The 17,719-nt window shown below is 40.5% G+C and overlaps 2 protein-coding genes across 2 annotated transcripts; one reads left to right on the plus strand and one right to left on the minus strand.

Annotated features, from left to right (window-relative positions):
- Window positions 1–83: 83 nt before the first annotated feature.
- LOC144664893 (protein C10-like) lies at window positions 84–3,421 on the minus strand. The gene is made up of 3 exons (XM_078526101.1): window positions 3,282–3,421; window positions 1,317–1,496; window positions 84–800 (listed from the first exon to the last, which is right to left on the minus strand). The coding sequence occupies exons 1-3, from the start codon at window positions 3,325–3,327 to the stop codon at window positions 661–663; spliced, it is 366 nt and encodes a 121-aa protein (XP_078382227.1). The 5' UTR covers window positions 3,328–3,421; the 3' UTR covers window positions 84–660.
- LOC144664872 (transcription initiation factor IIB-like) lies at window positions 3,391–11,651 on the plus strand. Its single transcript, XM_078526081.1, has 10 exons — window positions 3,391–3,532; window positions 3,657–3,761; window positions 6,196–6,277; window positions 7,333–7,434; window positions 8,267–8,353; window positions 9,185–9,314; window positions 9,505–9,614; window positions 10,052–10,146; window positions 10,666–10,742; window positions 11,259–11,651. The coding sequence occupies exons 1-10, from the start codon at window positions 3,522–3,524 to the stop codon at window positions 11,390–11,392; spliced, it is 933 nt and encodes a 310-aa protein (XP_078382207.1). The 5' UTR covers window positions 3,391–3,521; the 3' UTR covers window positions 11,393–11,651.
- The last annotated feature ends 6,068 nt before the right edge of the window (window positions 11,652–17,719 follow it).

Below are 17,719 nucleotides of genomic sequence, written 5' to 3' on the forward strand. Positions count from 1 at the left end.
CAATAGTTCAACTTCTCACTCTTGTTTGGACTGAAACTCTCCTGCAGTGTAGCAGCTCTCGTAAGCTCGTAACTCTGCTGGCCCTCCAGTGTGGCAGTTGCTATTGTTTTTGGGACTATGGGCATTGTTCCTGTGGTCATTTTATTGTTCTCGTGAAGGGTAGCAAGCCTTTTGAATGAGACTTTGCAAGATCTGCTACCTGACCCAAACCAGCCTGCAAGCAGGCTCTCTCTTTGGAGGCAATGTACGTTTCGGGGGCAACTGTGCGAGTGCCGAAGGCGCACCCGAAGAGAGAGCCTGCTCGCAGGCTAGACCCAAACTCTCATGCACTCAGCAATACTTGTTCCCTCTCGTCACTCAATTTTTTCTAAACAGTTTTTTCTTGTTTGGCTCATGCTTGCTGAAAGTTGAAGAAAACTCTCACATTGTGATGCAGCTCTCGTGCTTTCTCTACCTACAACATTAAGAACTCCATAAAGCTGTTAAGGAATCTTTGAAGTCTCCTGTAAAGACATCATTGTACTGTACAAAATGTTACAAAATATACCGTAATAGACCTCAACACAAATTATTTTTGAGTGATCCATTGTAACTGTGAGTGATCCAATCTGAGCAACATTCAAAATGTACAATTTTCCTGAAAATATTGAAGGACATTGGTTATGTGACATCCCTTGGAACAAAAAGAGGTGGATGTGGTAAAAGTGGAATAAATCGTGTCTTCAGATCTGCTGCCATGTTAGCAATTTCTTCATCTTCTTTCTCAAACAACTTGATGGCATGTGTGAACGTGAGGGAACCTGTTGAAACAAGCCAATTTATTAACCACTTATAATTTAATAACAATTATTAGTTATTCAATTATTTATGTCAGCTCCTTGCCTACATGAAGTTTAAAGGCAAAGTCTGTGTCCGAGCCAAGTGGCCCATACAGCTGGAGCTTACCCCGTTTTTCAAGCGACTAGTAGTATTGCTACTCCTCCCTGGATGGGATGCTAGTCCATCGCAGGGTTACCCCCAGCAGTAAATTTGCTGGTACCCATTTATACACCTGGGTGGAGAGAGGCATCATGAGAGTAAAGTGTCTTGCCCTGCAAGAACACAACACAGCGCCCTGGCCAGGCCTCTAACCCGGGCCGTTTCGGCTCATAGTCGAGTGCGCTAACCATTAGGTCACCACGCCTCCCATACCCCGTGCACCCCCTTTTCTCCCAAGCCCCTACCCCTTGTTTCTCTCCACCAATTAGGTGATGATCACTAAAGAATGTTTGTAGTTATAAATATTTATACAACTGTTGGAGAAGTGATGTTGTTACCTTGGTCCCCATCATCTGAAAAGCCATGACTTTTAATCACCTCTTGCTGTATCTCAGCAGCAAATGGCAGCCGATCTTGAACAAGCTTCACTAGGTCACTTCCTGCTTCCTGTTCAATTTCCAGTATTCTAGCCTTGTTTTCTGGCTTCTCAAAGGCCTCCAAAATTTCTCTCATCGCAGCTGATGAACAAACAAAAAATCAACTTACAAAAATTACTGTGATAAGCTTGGAAAACCATTGTTACCATTTGTACTTGCCACCATTATAATTTGTGTGTGTTACTATGGAGAATTTTGCCCACATTTCTTATTCGCTGATAGCAATCACATCCGCAAAGCCCAATGTTTAAGCACTTAGAATGCAGACTCAGGCCAATTTTATGAGAAAGTCTATGTTTCACAGACTTCTGGTCGCTTTGATATGCTCAAATCTGATTGGTTGACAATTGAAAATGAACACTCCGCAAATGCTCAAAAAATTGGAATTGACTAGAGTCTGCATTCTTGGCACTGGGGACGAGATTGACTGAGACTGCACTGATCGATGCTATACAATATAAAATATGCAGTATGTTTACTAAAAATTAATATTTAACACATTGACTCCTGAACCGGCCTAAACCGGCCGTAAAGGATCCGGGCATTTGTCCCGCTTCTGACGTCATCACCTTTCACCCAGAAAGGCAGCATCTGTGCTCAAATTGTGAAGCAGAACAAGACCTTTCCAACGATACCTAAACTAGCACGATTAGATTAATGGAGCTTGAAATATGCACCAAAACGCTTCAAAATTTAAGCGAAAAACTCAGAGGAAAATTTCCCCTTTCTACCCTTTGCTTGTCCATGGTAAGTAGTTCTCGCCTCGTTTGCGCTTTCGCGGAAATTCTTCTACTAGAAAGAAGCCTGGCAGAAGGCCAAACACTACAGCAAAAAGAAAGGAAGGAAGAAGAGAAAAAGGAAAAGTGGGAAAAAAAACGAAAAGCCTAAAGTGGTAGGATAAACTTTGATTTGTGTGCATGCATGAGCTAAAAAGTTGTTAAACATGATTCTGGTGAAAAACAAGGATGCATTTTGCGTTTCAAGGGCCGTTTTGAGTGATTTGGAGCTATTTTAGTTTACAATAGACCTTAAATGGTCAAAAACATCTAAAAAATGCGTTTTTTGGAAAATCTCCAGGAGTCAGTGGGTCAAGCACGTGACCAAATTTTTCCAAAGATAAGCACTTTGATCATAAATGCCGACAATCTATCCAATCCAAGCTAGAAACCATCAAAAAGAACACGAAAGAGGGATTTTTGGTTTTTAAGTTAATATCTGCCCTGCAAGTTAGTTGGCTGTAAAAGATAAAGATTCACACTCCCACGTTGTAATCAGAAGATGAAAAAAAATCTGTTTACATTGCACTTGTGACAGGACTTTCCCCACCCTTCTATAAGAAAGGTTTGTTTTCACAGGAAAACACCAGACCACCTCTCTCCCCTCTCCTGCCTTATTTAAGACAAACCTCCATTTCCTTTAAATACATAACCTTTACCTTGAACAAACTCCTACGCAATTAAGTAATAATACTTAATACTTAATACAATACTGAGTATTTAGCGTCAATTCCTTAAATTCCTGGAGTACTAGAGCCTAACTCTAGCCCGCATAATAATTTTTTCTTTAATTCATATTGCAGACATGACGCGCTCCAGCTCGCTGAAGAGAGTCTGAGAGGTTCTGTTCGCCTCTTGCATGATTCTGTTTAATTTTAGATTCTTCGATCGTTGCTGGCTCTACAGATTTGTCAAGCCGATTGTAACTGAAATGCTTAAACAATTCCAGAACGCTTTCCGGTCGCCCAATAAAGTAATTTTAAACAGTAATCAACAATGCAGCCGTAAAACCAGAAGCCATTATTAGCACTAAAGGATTTTAATACTAATGAGATCGCAAACACGGAAACACAAAACACGATTATCCCACCTTTAACTTGCTCCACCGTTACATTTGACAACCGATTTTGAGCCATAACAAAATACAAGGAAATGCAACTTCAAGATCAAGAGGCTCTCGTAAACAACACAGTCCCAAAGTCCCCGGGTGGATGAGTGAGCAACAAGAATAGCTTCTCGGTTTCCCTCGTTACGTCACTTCCGGTCTGAAAGCTATAAAGAGCGGTAGCTCAGCAGTCTTCGCCAGTCAGAATATTGACACGAGTACGAAATGGCGAGTAGGTTAGTGCATCGCTTTTTGTTAATGTTTACTACAAATTCAGTTGATTTATTCGTCTTCGTTATGATCAGATATATTGTAGATTTAGTTCAACTTATTTTCTCGCCTCCTGGCCTTATATTTCAGTTCGCAGACGATAAAATGTGCACATCATCCCGAAGCTCCGTTGATCGAAGATTATCGCGCCGGGGATATGATTTGTTCTGAATGTGGACTTGTTGTCGGAGATAGGTAAGCTCCTATACATTTGTTTCTTATTCATACTTCTTTTATTATATAAGAGATCTCTTTATTCCTCGGATTCTGTTGTTATGTCTCAAACAGCTTGAAATAAATTAATTTTAAAACCATGAATTCGAAAACAGTTCCACGAAAGTTATCTAGTTTCGGATCAAGAAATGATACCTGGAAGATACAATCGCTTTCATTTTTGAGCTTCTTCCGTTTGTAGTCTTCCTGTTACTTTCTACATGTATCTGATCATGAATATGGCGGTAAAAAAAATAAAATTCCGCTCGACTGGTAAAACCTAAACTGCAAACACCAGTGAAATCCCTGCGCTACCAGTAACTTCACAGCGTGTGAGTGTCAGCGTGCTGACGTCATCATTATAACAAGGAAGCTGACAGGGATATGCCTGGATCAGTCCTGCTTGCAAATTAATCTCTTCTACTGAGCCTCTCTATCGGTACCCACAGACTTTGTTTTCGTCAATTTTTTTGTAAATAGATCTTCAAGTTTTTTTTGCATATCTTCGTTCTATGAATGGAAATGGTTCATTGAAACTATGCGACAGTATAGTCAGACGGAGTGTAATTTTATACAGCTGAATATATATTTCACTTCAGCAGCAAATTGCTTAAATAACTGTTTGAATTGATGAAAAGGGAACACTTGCTGAAACAACAAGGAAAATGAATGATTTTTTTTGGATAATTTTCCTGCCGATGTTGTTCTGTTGATTGTTTTCTTTTCAAGTTTACTTTTATACGAGCCCATAAGCTCGAGGCTTAAAGCTTCACTTCACCATGAGATCTTCATTTTTTTGCACGGTGATCATCACGTTGTTGATTTCTTTAGAAATAACCAAACAGGGGCTCTCTTCTTACTGACAGTGCATACAGCTTGGACGGTGCTGGCAGTAATGCTATTCAACTCCAATTCTGCTCTGTAAAATACTTGATTTATCTGCCCTCATTTACTGAATTTAGGCAGCTGCAATGGGCGACTTTTAATTTAAGTCTTTAAGGTACCAAATGGCAATTTTTATTATTTCCAGCTACAGAATGCTAGGTGTAATTTGTGGGGTTTTGTCATTGACATACTTGAAATAATTTGGATTTCCTTCCTTTTGATTTTATTAATTATTAATGGCATATTCATATTTTTATTGGTATTTTGGCTTATAAAATCAAATCCCTTGTTTCCTATTTCTACACAAATTCTTGACTCTTCCTCTCATAAACAGACAAAGAAGTCTTTCTTCCTTGCCTACCAAGGACGTATATATACGTCCTCTCTGTTGTCATGCAACGACCGAGGACGTATATATACGTCGTCAACCAAAGGACATCACTGAAAGCCTGGTTGTTCGCGATGCCTTGAAGAAATCATCCCCGGTTGTTGAGAAAGGTCTGGCGCTACTTTTGAAACACCGCTGACCCAATAAAATTGCTTTTTGCTCGGACAATTTACAAAATGGCGACTTGTGTGTGTGAAGGCAAAATGGACACAGATGAAGCTATTGCTGAAATTTTTGTCGATCGCGACTCTGATGTAAGCGATTTAAGTCACAGCGAATTAATGCCAAGTAATTCTGAAGAGTCTGAACAAAAAGAAGAAGAAGGTGGCGAAGAAGAAGCCTTGATCGATCGAAGAAATTGAACCTCCAAACCGCCTCCAAATGCACATGGTCAAGGAGTTCGCCGGGGAGCTGTACGAGTCAACAGTACAGTAAGAGAATGCGGAAAAGGGAGAGGAACTCATTGTAAATGCTTAATCTAGGTGTACTTTAATATTTTTATCTGAAAAGATGCCATTGCTTAGCCAAATTTAGAATCTCATTAAAAATTCAATATGGCCACCGGTTGCTTGGTGTGTTTGGCTCTGGTAGGCAAGGGGTTAAGATCAACTTTGACCTTCAAAATCATTGTGCTATGTCATTCAGGTTTTTGTTTGTTGTATACAAGGTAAAAGGGTTGAATCAGCATTTTAAAAAGCTAGAAAAGAGGGTCTTTTATACTCTAGCGATCTGAGGGACTAAGCCAATTTTAAACGTCGGTCTGCAGGAAAATTCTTTGTTAAATCTGGCGGTTTACGGTCAAGAAATAAATGGCGGTCTGGGTCTTCAGGAGAAAATAAAAGAAATTTGCTGTCTCATCATGATGTCTCATCGTGCCAGAAGGCACATACGGCTGTAAAAATTTGCCGCTACGATGACAAAATATGGTGGTCTGCAGGCTGAACATTTCCCTATAATGGACCCTCAGTAAAAGGATACTGAACTCTACCCTCATGTCTTGATCCAGAAATGAAACAAAGGAGAATGTCCAAGGGCTTAAGTGTTGTTGTTTTACGCTCTCCTATCCTTGCTGTGCCTTGCATCCCTAAGGGGTTACCCCCCGTGTAAGCCAACAATACACCTGTATTTTCTCCTTTCATGTAGGGTTGTTGATGTTGGTTCAGAATGGCGTACATTCAGTAATGAGAAGTCAAACAGTGATCCGTCTCGTGTGGGAGCAGCACAGGTAAGACTGGAAGCTAGCAGCTAAAATATTATTACAGCTCTTAACAGTCATCAAAATCTTATTTCTCCTTACATCATGAGTATGAAGAAATCATCAACTAGGGAAAATTTTTGCTGAAGTCTCAAAGATTCGGGAAGCAAAATTAAAAGAAATGTACAAGAAACAGTAAGGGGGATTTGGAGGGTTATCCAATACAGTCTATTGACTAGATTCCATTTGAAAAAGTCATTTTGCGATCATGTTTTGCTATGTTTTCCGTTTTACTACCTCTGGTGTGTTTAGAACAGGGAATATACTTGTATTTACGTCATCTTTCAGGTGGCATGCTTTTGTTATTGTCAGATCAACACTGTTCTTGTCGGATCGTATATAAAATTATCCGCACTCACACAAATCAGTCCAATCAACAATCTTGCGCCGCAGGGTCTGTTGTCAATAATGAAATGCGATTTTCCAATCAACAAAGTTCTCCACTTTTCGGATTATGAATAATATTATCCATTCAACGAATCAATCAAATCAACAGGCACTGTATCCAGCTAACTGTTAATGATAATGTAATTCTCCGATCAACAATGAAGAGAAAGTTCTTGGATGGGGATTTGTTGTTTTGAGCCTTGGATTGCAAGAAATGTGTGCTGCAAGGATGGTGGGCATGTTTTTGGCGGATGGGCTGAAAAGCTGAACAGGGCTTTTCAACAGGAATAGGGGATACTAAGAAGACAGTCAAATGTTTTACAACTCTAAATGTGGGGTCCTGCTAGTCCTTACCCCCTCACACCCCCCCCCCCCACCCCCATTCCCAACTTGGTCCAGTCCATGCTTAAACTTTGCCATTCAACAAAGGTTTGGGTTTGATTGGATTTAATTTTTCCTTGCACACTGCCTCTCTCCACCCAGTTGTAACAGCTTTACTTTTTGAATCGAAAAAGTGGTGGATAAATGGGTACCAGCATATGTAGAGAAATCTGAAAAATAAAAATGCTTTCAATAACTAAGGAAGATGAGTTTTAATGTGATGTTAGGGCTAAAACCTATATTCTTCCCTATTACAGAATCCATTATTGGGTGGAGGAGACCTCTCCACAATCATCGAGAGAGCACCACAGGGAAACAGTGAAGGAGATGGCTATGCTAAATATCACAACAGAGGCGGCGTAAGTTTTTCTCCACAAAAACATGTGTTTGTGTCATCTTTGTGAAATAGATAGCGTAGTTTGGTATCTGCCATTGCTAATAGTCGACCCCTTTCAATCCAACTCAGGGAGGTGCAGTGGCCTAAAGGTTAGCGTACTCTACTGCAAGTCAAATGGCCCAGGTTGGAGGCCTGGCCGGAGTGTTGCCTTGTGTTCTAGGGCAAAATACTTTACTCTCATAGTGCCTCTCTCCACCCAGGTGTATAAATGGGTACCAGCATTTTACTGCTGGGGGGTAACCCTGTGATGGACTGGCATCCCATCCAGGGGGGAGTAGCAATACTCCTAGTCGCTTAATGCTACAGAAACCGGGATAAGCTCCGGTTGTATGGGCCACTTGGCTTGGATACAGACTTTACCTTTAATCCAACTCAACTATCTATCACACACAGGAAACATCTCTCAGTTTGTTTTAGTTCAGCCCAGTAGCAAATGAATTTATAGTGCCCCATAGAAAGAAGGTTTGCACTTCTGAGCTAACAATTAAGGTTAATCGCTGTCAGCTGTGTTACAAAAAATAGAGAAGAAAATCATGTAATGGTTAAATAGGCATTTCCGAGTTATCCTTTGCCTATGTGAGAAACCACCAATTTGAAAATGAGTTTCACCTACATGTCAATTTTCATGCAAATCAAACTCATTTTCGTTTGAATGGTTTCGTACGTAGGCTTGTTTTGAAAGGGAGGCAAAGAGTAACTCAGAAATGGCCTATTTAACAACACTAACTGCAGAATTTTGTACATATGGTAATTGTTTTTCTATAACAGTCTGTTTTTCATATTTGTCCATTTAGTTAACCGGTTCAGACAGAAGTCTTATGAATGCTTTTAGAGAAATCGGCATCATGGCTGATAGAATAAATCTTCCCAGGAAAATAGTGGTAAGCATTTTTCATAACAAAATATGTAAACACTTGGCTTACTATCAACTGTAAGTTCTTGAATAAAATAAGTTTATCCATAATTTTTTGAAGTTAAGCAACTAAAGTACTGGCCCCGGTTGTTCAAAGGGTGGATGACGTTATCCATCAGATAAATCACTATCCAGTGGAGAGTGTAGTATGTTTTGTCAGCACTTATCGACTGGATAGCAAATTATCTGGTGGATAGCATTATCCACTCTTTGAACAACCAGGGCCTGCAGTACAACTCAACTGGAGTACTTAAGTGGTATTATTGAGCATTAAAGAGGCCCTGCCAGGGGGGGTCCCTGAGTCGCTTGTCTGAATTTCAAAATGCTTGGTGTCGCTGTTTCATCGGCCATTCTAGGCTTTTTTGTCACTTGTCGGAATTTGGCAAGAAAGCTTATTGTTTGTTGCAGTTTCATTTCATGTGCTGTCGCTACTTTTTGGGCCATGTCGCTTGTCGGAATTTACCCTGGAAGGACCTCATTAAAGCACACTTTTTTTATCCTAGAAGCCACAACCTCTTTGGGATATTGTTTTATTTAAACATTACCCTTCATTCTAAGTATGTCCTCTGTCAAAACAGAGAGTGTCACTGCAACAAACAACATGTTTCTATTTGTGTTACCTCACTAAAAATATTGTAAATAATGCATCTTTTGCGATATAGTCAAAATTATTTATTCTAGTTGTCTGAAATATGGTTTTGTCTTTAGTACTTTTTTCTTAGGCAAAAAAGTCTTAATATTTTTGTCAGTGTTTACACAAATAAGTAAACTCATTTAACAGTGATCCCTTTTTTCTCAGGACCGTGCGAATCAGCTTTTTAAACAAGTTCATGAGCAAAAGAGTTTAAAAGGTCGAAGCAATGATGCCATCGCTTCTGCTTGTTTGTACATCGCCTGTCGACAAGAGGGTGTACCAAGAACGTTTAAAGGTAAACTGGAAACATAACTTGAAAAAATGGAGAACAGCTCTCTGGAGAAAAGTGATTTTTTTTTTTTTACCTCTTCAAGATTGAAGACATGCAATAAAAAATTGGTTGCTATTAAACTTTTAGCCAGAGAATGTTTCTTACTTTTTTTGTTAAGATCTCGCGCTCACCTCTGTCTGTCTTTCGTCAACAGAAATTTGCGCTATCAGTAAAATCTCCAAAAAAGAAATCGGTCGTTGTTTCAAACTAATATTAAAGGCCTTGGAAACGAGTGTGGATCTCATAACAACAGCGGATTTCATGGTAAGTTAAGAACCCTTGAAATTGACAATATAGTGCATGTACACGAAGCATAACGGTAAAGTTTTGGTAAGGGGGTGGGGGAGGGCCAAGGACCCACTCGTACTAGGCAAAAATGGTTAACTTTCCAAAATAATGTCATCAGTTCCGTTGCTTTAAGTGCGGACGGTGATTTGTATTCCTACAAAATTTTGTCAACTCAAGCCTTACCAAAATTCAAAAGCGCCGTCGTCCTGCCTTGGAGCAGGACAAATTATTGTCAATATCAAAGACACAGCAACGATTGTTACCACTTAGATTAAGGAGTGCGGATGGCGCTAAGAAAGGGAAGGCTAATAATATACTTACAACCTTCAACAAACCAACTTATAAACCAATCAGGGCACTTTGTATGTTATGGTGAAATAATGGCATCGCTGTTACTTTTTTCTTTATTTCAGTCGAGGTTTTGCTCCAATCTTGGTCTTCCGCCGGATGTACAGAAGGCCGCCACACACATCGCTCGTAAAGCGGTTGATTTAGATTTAGTACCGGGGTAAGTGTCTACCCTTATCTCATTGTTTAAGGAGTGAAACACCGAAGAGCTAAAATAATTGTTTGCTGTTAGTGTGGCAGGCTAAAAATTCAAAAGAATGTAGATCGATACTGATAATGCTTGTTTTGTTTTTGCTCAGAAATTGACTTGAATCAGTAAAAGTTACCTTATTGTTGCTTACTTTCGCGGGAACTTTATTTCGCGAAAATGGAACGGGCATATTTCGCGGGACTTATTTTTCGCGATTTGGTCAAAACTACGATACAATAAAAAACGTTTAAAATATATTTTCGCGGGTCCTTAATTTCGCAATTTTCAAGAAATCGCGAAAATTAAGTCCCGCGAAAATAAGTAACAACAAGGTAGGTTACTGATTGGTACAGCTCGGCATTGTCCAAAGTTTTTTCCAACGACGTTCTTTTGTTGTTACCTCTCCTATAACCGTATTAATACAAAGAAGTTAACAGTATCATTTTTTGCTGTTCTGAAGTATTTGTATTTCCTTTTCACTTTCTTTAGGCGAAGTCCAATTTCAGTTGCCGCCGCTGCGATTTACATGGCCTCTCAGGCATCAGAGGAAAAAAGATCGCAAAAAGGTTCAAATGATCTCTTTTTTTCTTTTACACCTTATAATAGGGATGGGGTGCATAAATCGCTATCCATTGGATAACTGTCATACAAAAGCTTCTTCGCTATCCTTCGGATAGTGATTTATCCGGTGGATGGCGTTATCCACCCTTTGAACAACTGGGGCCAGGAGCCTAAGTGAGGGAAATGAACTGGCATCCCGGCATCCGGGGAGAGTGATACATAAAACAAGGATAAGCTGCGGCGACGACTTTGGCTCAAGTGCAGACCAACTGAGCCAAATATTTTAATCAATGGTTAAGTGTGAACGAGCTGTTTACTTTTTCTGGCTTAGTGGAGTCTTGGTGGAGCTGAAGTGCGTAAAAAAGTTGTAACTTATTTGAATATCGCGCTTCAAATAAGCTTTTAAATTCTTCAATCAAAACAAGAAGTCGAAACAATTATGTGGACCTTTTCTCCAATAAACACTCATAGAGTTTTGCCTTTCGTAACATAATTACGTTTTGTGTTTTGTTTTTTTGTAGAAATCGGCGACATTGCTGGTGTAGCTGATGTAACCATTCGTCAATCCTACAGACTTATCTTTCTACGAGCTGCCGAACTCTTTCCAAGCGACTTCAAATTTACCACACCCGTGGACAAGCTTCCAAACCTTTAATCTTTGTTCCTTCTTGTTCTTGTATCTCACTTTGTTAGATATTATTTATTGACAAGAAATCTTATTTCGATTCTTTATTACACGTAAAACCTGATCGTCTTGATCGTTTGGTTCAAAGGAAGCCGGTTAAACTTGGCATTGTTTTGCGTAGTTGGTAACATGACTTACCATTATGTTACCTTTGTTATTATAATAACGAAACTGTATGAAGTTGAATATTGTAATATGTTTTTTAAACTCCATTAAACATTAAATTGTAGTCAAATGTATGAGCTATCATGTTCAAACACTACCACCATCAAACACAACCAATTCAGTGATAGGTTTATAAGAATCATTTTTAATTGCATAAATAAAATGAAATAACACGTCTGTTTATTATACTGTCGCAGCGAAGTTTGATGATTAAACAGAAGTAAAATGATGGCCGTATTTACCTAGGAGGACGTACACCAATTCGTTTCAGAAGTATAATACGTCTGGGTCTGAGAGGTATTTAAAATGTCTCAATAAAAAAGGAAAATAAGGGCATTTACTAAAATCCGAAACAACGAAACGAAACGTCCGAAACGAAACCACCGAAACAACCGAAACGAAACGGAATCAACAAAAAGAAGCAAAACCCATTGCCATTATTGAGAGCTAACCGTAAACAGGCTAACCTGCGAGTTATTCAGGCTAACCAATGTGCTATTCAGGCTGACCTGAGAAGAAGGTGCACTCCGGTTATCCTGTTTTCGGTAAGCTCTCAATACTTGGAATAGGTTTTGCTTGTTTTGCTGATTTCGTTTCGTTTCGGACGTTTTGGTTGTTTCGGGTTTCAGTACATGCCGAAAATAGGTCGTATTAAATTCATGTCAGAGGACCAATCTTTTTAATATGCGTCTCAAAAACCAAATAACAGTCGTATTATTCGTCTGAGACGCGTAGCGACGTCTAGGTAACTACAGACAGAACTAAAACAAACGAACTGAACGGAACTTTGTAAATTAAGAAGTAAGCACGACAGCAACGAGAACGTCACCAACGAGAGCAGAACAATTGTCCCTGCACGTGGTACATTTCACAGCCATCCTACAGAAACAACGTAATAGGGGCGGTGGGCAAATTCGGTGTATATAGGAAAAGGAAAAGCAAGACGGTATTTTTTAATGCTTTTTATTTGTTATTGACAGCTGCACTTCCACGTTGCACTGGAGGGAAGTTCTAACACTGATAGACGCATGACAAAGGGCTAGATAAATACAGTGCGACCTCTATTAAGCGGCCACTTTCCAAAGTCCCGATTTATTTGTCAGTAAACTTCTGTATTTGATACCTCTATTCAACGGCCACCTCTATTAAGCGACCGCGCCTTTTTGCTGTCGCAAGTGTACTATTTATATGGTTTTTAACCTCCATTAATTATATAAGCGGCCAGCAAATTATCGTTCCAAGCGAAATGCATAAAGCAGGTGATATTTAAATAAATTGTTCGTAAAATATCTTGATCTAATTTTTCACATGCGAACTGTTGATGCAAAAGGCCTAAGAAACTTGTCAACAATGTTTTGCATATTTTTTGGTACATTATCAACCCGAAGAAATAGTGTACATTTCAACTACGTGCCCTCTGTGTTAGAGCTAGAACTATGCATGGGCTGGAATTGCACTTGATGTTTTGTTACAATTAATTTTGGATTTATCTTCATATATGTTCACTTTTCAAAAGCATTTTGCTATTTTGAGTAAATAAAATCATGTTTACTGCCATTCCTATCTAATTTATATTGTACCTCTATTAAGCGGCCAACCTCTATTAAGCGGCCACTTTTCAAAGTCCTGAGGGTGGCCGCTTAATAGAGGTCGGACTGTACAATCTCTTGTCTTCGATCGACGTTGACATCAAGATCGTTTGAAAAATTCGCCGTCTTAGTAACAGGGACACCTCGTGCATTGAGCGTGTAAAATCACGTAATGTGCCCCTTCCATGACGTTCCCCTTTGAGAAGCTTTCCCGTAACTTTGTAACCCCGCTAAATGAGGATCTCCCACGAAAAATCCTCGAAGGGCAAGCATCATGGAAACTTGTTTGGTGGCAGATTAAACAACAGTTTTACCTAGGGTTGCAAGATGGTGTTTTGTACGCATACTCGTGTTCCTTTGAGCCCATGTTTTTATTCGCATTAATTGGATCATCAACAAACTGGTTTCACTGAAACGATAATGACGTCACTTAATGTCCTTTCTAGTTTGTCATCTTTTCTATTTTTTCTTATGCTTCTTTTCTTATAACCTATTGTTTCCCGACTCGCACGGGGTTACTTATTACTCTGGTGGTCACCCCGGGTCTCAAATAATCTGTTTGATCGGCACGCTTTGAAACAAACAAACAAAAAATTATGTTAACTGCAGTAAAAAAAAATCTCCTCTAACGTTTTGATGTCTTCCCGAGCGGGGGGGGGGGGGGGGGTACTCCCATATAAGGGCTATACGGGTATGTGCCGCTCAACAGGGTATAGACCCTTTGCATAAATGGCACCCAAATTTGAATAACAATACTATGTACATCCTTAGCCTCATGTGGAGGTTTTTTAACAAAAGATTTTTTACGTGAACGTGAGGCTAAGGATGTATCTGTATTGTTATTTAAATGCAGACGCCATTTATGCAAAGGGTCTATGCCTTTTGCCTCTCTGACTCTGGAACAGGGTATAGAATTTAGCCTTTTGACTCTGGAACAGGGTCGATTTTTTTCCCAGAATCCTGATTAAACACGATCAAGTTTTGCTATGAAACTCCGCTCCTCTCATCGCTTTATCTCCGAACTACAGACAAAGTCAGGTGAGCACTTTGTGATATAGGCCAGTGTTTTTATATCTATCTACATATATCAGACATAGTGGATATTGTATGGAACAGGGTACCTATTTTGCAATGTTTGTCTGGAACAGGGTCGCAAATTCCAGCTTTTTTTTCTCTGGAACAGGTCCAGAGTCTCAGAGAATTTACTACGGGCACACCCCCGTAGTAAATTTTAGGGAGTACCCCCCGGGGATGTCTTCAACAAGGTTTCTCTTTGGCGTGTTACTAGAGTTTTACGGAAAGTTAGTTTGAAGAATAAAGCAGTACGATGATCCAATTTGATTTTGCACAGTTATAAACAATTATTGGATGAGGTTTTTGTGATATCCGGAATAATCAAGGTCGAGGTAAGTGTTATCAGCCTCAGCCTTCGGCTTCGGCTGATAACACTTACCTCGACATTGATTATTCCGAATATCACAAAAACCGAATCTAATAATTGTTTTATTGTACATTGTTTTTCTGGAAAAGGAAGTAACGACAAGCGATTTCAACCTGTTTCAAAACTTGTGCTAAATCCGGCTGGTCGTCCTACTAAATCGTGGAATAGTTCTTTCCCAATTTTTGTAAGTCATTTTGTGTTTTCCGAGACTTTATTGTCCAGCAATTTTTGAATTTTGGTTAAACTATTTCTCGTTTGAAGAAGTGAATCGACGAACTATGAATTTCCTTCGCCGCCGGATGCCTGACACATTGCTCTTGGAAATCATGCATTGCGCGCGCAACCTACAGATTAGTGAATAATCTGCTAGCAGATTATTCACTAATCTGTAGGTTGCGTGGGGTTGCGCGGATTCCCAGAATTAGCTGTAGGCTCTTAGCCAATGAGAAGACAGCTAGTGACTACAATGTATAATAATTGAAATTAAAAGTACCAAGTTCCATAGATATCTCGTGCTTATTTTCTTGAAAACGAAATAAAAAAATGTGTGCATAATTTGACCACTAAGTAGCAGGGTCGTAACCAGGTATATGGGATCAGGGATCACAGCCTTGGGATCGGGATCACAGCCTCGGGATCGGGATCACAGCCTCGGGATCCCGGGTCACAAGTCATGGGATCCGGATCAGCCAATCAGATGGGATCAGAATTGGAATCAGGGATCAAATGTTGCCACATTTTGGGGATCAGGAATCAAAATTTATAGCTAAAATTAGGGATCAGCGATGAAAAAATATACCTGGTTACGACCCTGAAGTAGTGTTTTTCCCGAATGGTCTACCTACGTCCCAAAACTCGGGGTGTGCAGTGCATGGGCCTGTCGCATTCTCGTCCCCAGAGCCGCTTGTCCCTCTAATATTTGCCGGCAGAACCTGGGGCACGAGGAACAAGTGGCTCTGGGGACACATGATTTGAAATTCCAAAGGAAATATAAATCTATCAAATCAAATCAACCGTTTTAAAACCCCTTTGTTTAATTTCTGTAGCTTTAGTAAACGTTCCTGTTCTTGTTGTTCTGCTTGTCGTTTTCGCCTTTCCTTCGACCTCTCCGCTCGAGCTTCTTGGGCTTCAGTTTGTTCTCTTCGCGTCGCCGATTTGCCATGGCCTAAATTAAGAGTATAGGAACCCATTCGATATTGTGTCGATCCCTCGAAGGTGCTGCGGTTCCAGAATGGAAAAGTTTTACAAACCCTATCGTTATTTAAGATTTTCTCTGTGAGGTCATCGCGGTTTATTGCTGAGATCCATCTCCGCCTTCGCTCAATTTGCAATGCTGAGTTCTTTTACTTCTGGGAAGTGATTCGTCACAACTGCCAGAACTCGATACAATCCGATTCCCTCATCTCCACCAGTTTTTCTAGAACACCCCACAATTAGGCACATTGGCATTTTGAAGAAGCGAAACTGGAAAAAAGCGACTGAACACTTGTGTTTGTGACTAGCATCCGTCCGCCATTTGGTCAGTGTGGAACACCAGCATGGCGGACGGAAGTCACTATCGGCTATCACCAAGCCCCGACACCGACGAAATGCAAGGGTTCCTGGGGACGAGGCAGTAAAATGGTAACGTCATTCTAAATATAACTTCTTGGTTTTTTCTCCATGAAAGTGACTTCCGGTCTGAGGCTATATAAGTGGGCACGAGCTTCCTTGCCAGTCAGTTTACAGGTCAGTGTGTTGACTCAACAGAGATGGCGAGTAGGTTAGTACTGTACTTCTCTCTTCTCTTACAATTTTTATCATCGTTCAGTTGATTTATTTGTCTCTACTGTGATATGTTATTCTGTAAAGTAGGTCCAACTTATTTTCTCGCCTCCTGGCCTTGTGTTTCAGTTCACAGACGATAAATTGTCCGTATCATCCCGAAGCTCCGTTGATCGAAGATTATCGTGCCGGGGATATGATTTGTCCTGAATGTGGTCTTGTTGTCGGAGATAGGTAAGCTTCTAGTCACGCACATCAATAACTGTGATCGGTCATGACTGTTCATAATTGTTTCCGTTTGAATCGTCTCAATCGAATATTCGAACCTTTGCCAAATCAGCATGAATAACGTTTGTCGTGCAGTGTTTGGCGAGTGAGCCTGAAAGAGGTTTGACAAGACTTTGCGGAATAAGTTCAGGAATAGATTCAGGGGCAACCAACGGATCATTTCGGTGAATATTTGTTTAGAAGGCCTGTTATCCCCTCAGATTTTCTTTGGTGAAATGTCACCTCGATTCTTCCTCATGGTTAATATAACACCTGTTGTTTTCCGGTGAGAGGTAAAAATGTTGTTCTGGGTACGGGAAAACGCAAGCTACAATTTTCGGAAAGATAACAACAGCTCACAAATTCGGGCAATGAGATTTTTTACCTAAAAATTTCTGCCACTTTAATATTCAGCTAGAATTTCCTCGTTGGGTGCATCTGTAGACTGCTCCCAGTTCCTCTTTTGGATGGTAAAGCGACTGCGAATGGGAGGCGCGGTGGCCTAATGGTTAAAGCGCCGGACTCCGGATCGAGCGGTCCGAGTCGGGGTCACTTGTGTTGTGTTCTTGGGCAAGACACTTTACTCTCCTAGTGCCTCTCTCCACCCAGGTGTATAAATGGGTACCGGCGACATAATGCTGGGGGGGAACCCTGCAATGGACTAGCATCCCATTCAGGGGGGAGTAGAAATATTCCTAGCCGCTTAATGCTACGGAAACCGGGATAAGCTCCGGCAGTGTGGGCCGCTTGGCTCGTGGCTTCTCCTCCTCCTCCTACTCTCTTATCCTCCGCTCACTTCCGCTCTCCAGTCACTCTCGCTTGCTTTACTGTTCGCAAGGGGGGAGGGGGGGGGGGACTTCAGGAAAGGTTCTACCATCTGGCGGTTGCGATCAGTAGAGCATTGTTAGGAGTCATGAATGGTCTATCAAAATTTTGCAGTGCTCAAAAAATTAGGTTTCTGCTCGAAATGCTCGCAAAATTTTAGTGGGGGCTCGTTTGCTCATGCTCGCATAAATTCCTAGTAGTGCTCACATGCTCGGTTTTTAGTGGAGGTAGTTTTTGAAACGTGCT

Source organism: Oculina patagonica, chromosome 1 (assembly GCF_052425735.1).
Source record: "Oculina patagonica isolate OP01 chromosome 1, crgOcupat, whole genome shotgun sequence".
NCBI classification, from domain to species: domain Eukaryota; kingdom Metazoa; phylum Cnidaria; class Anthozoa; order Scleractinia; family Oculinidae; genus Oculina; species Oculina patagonica.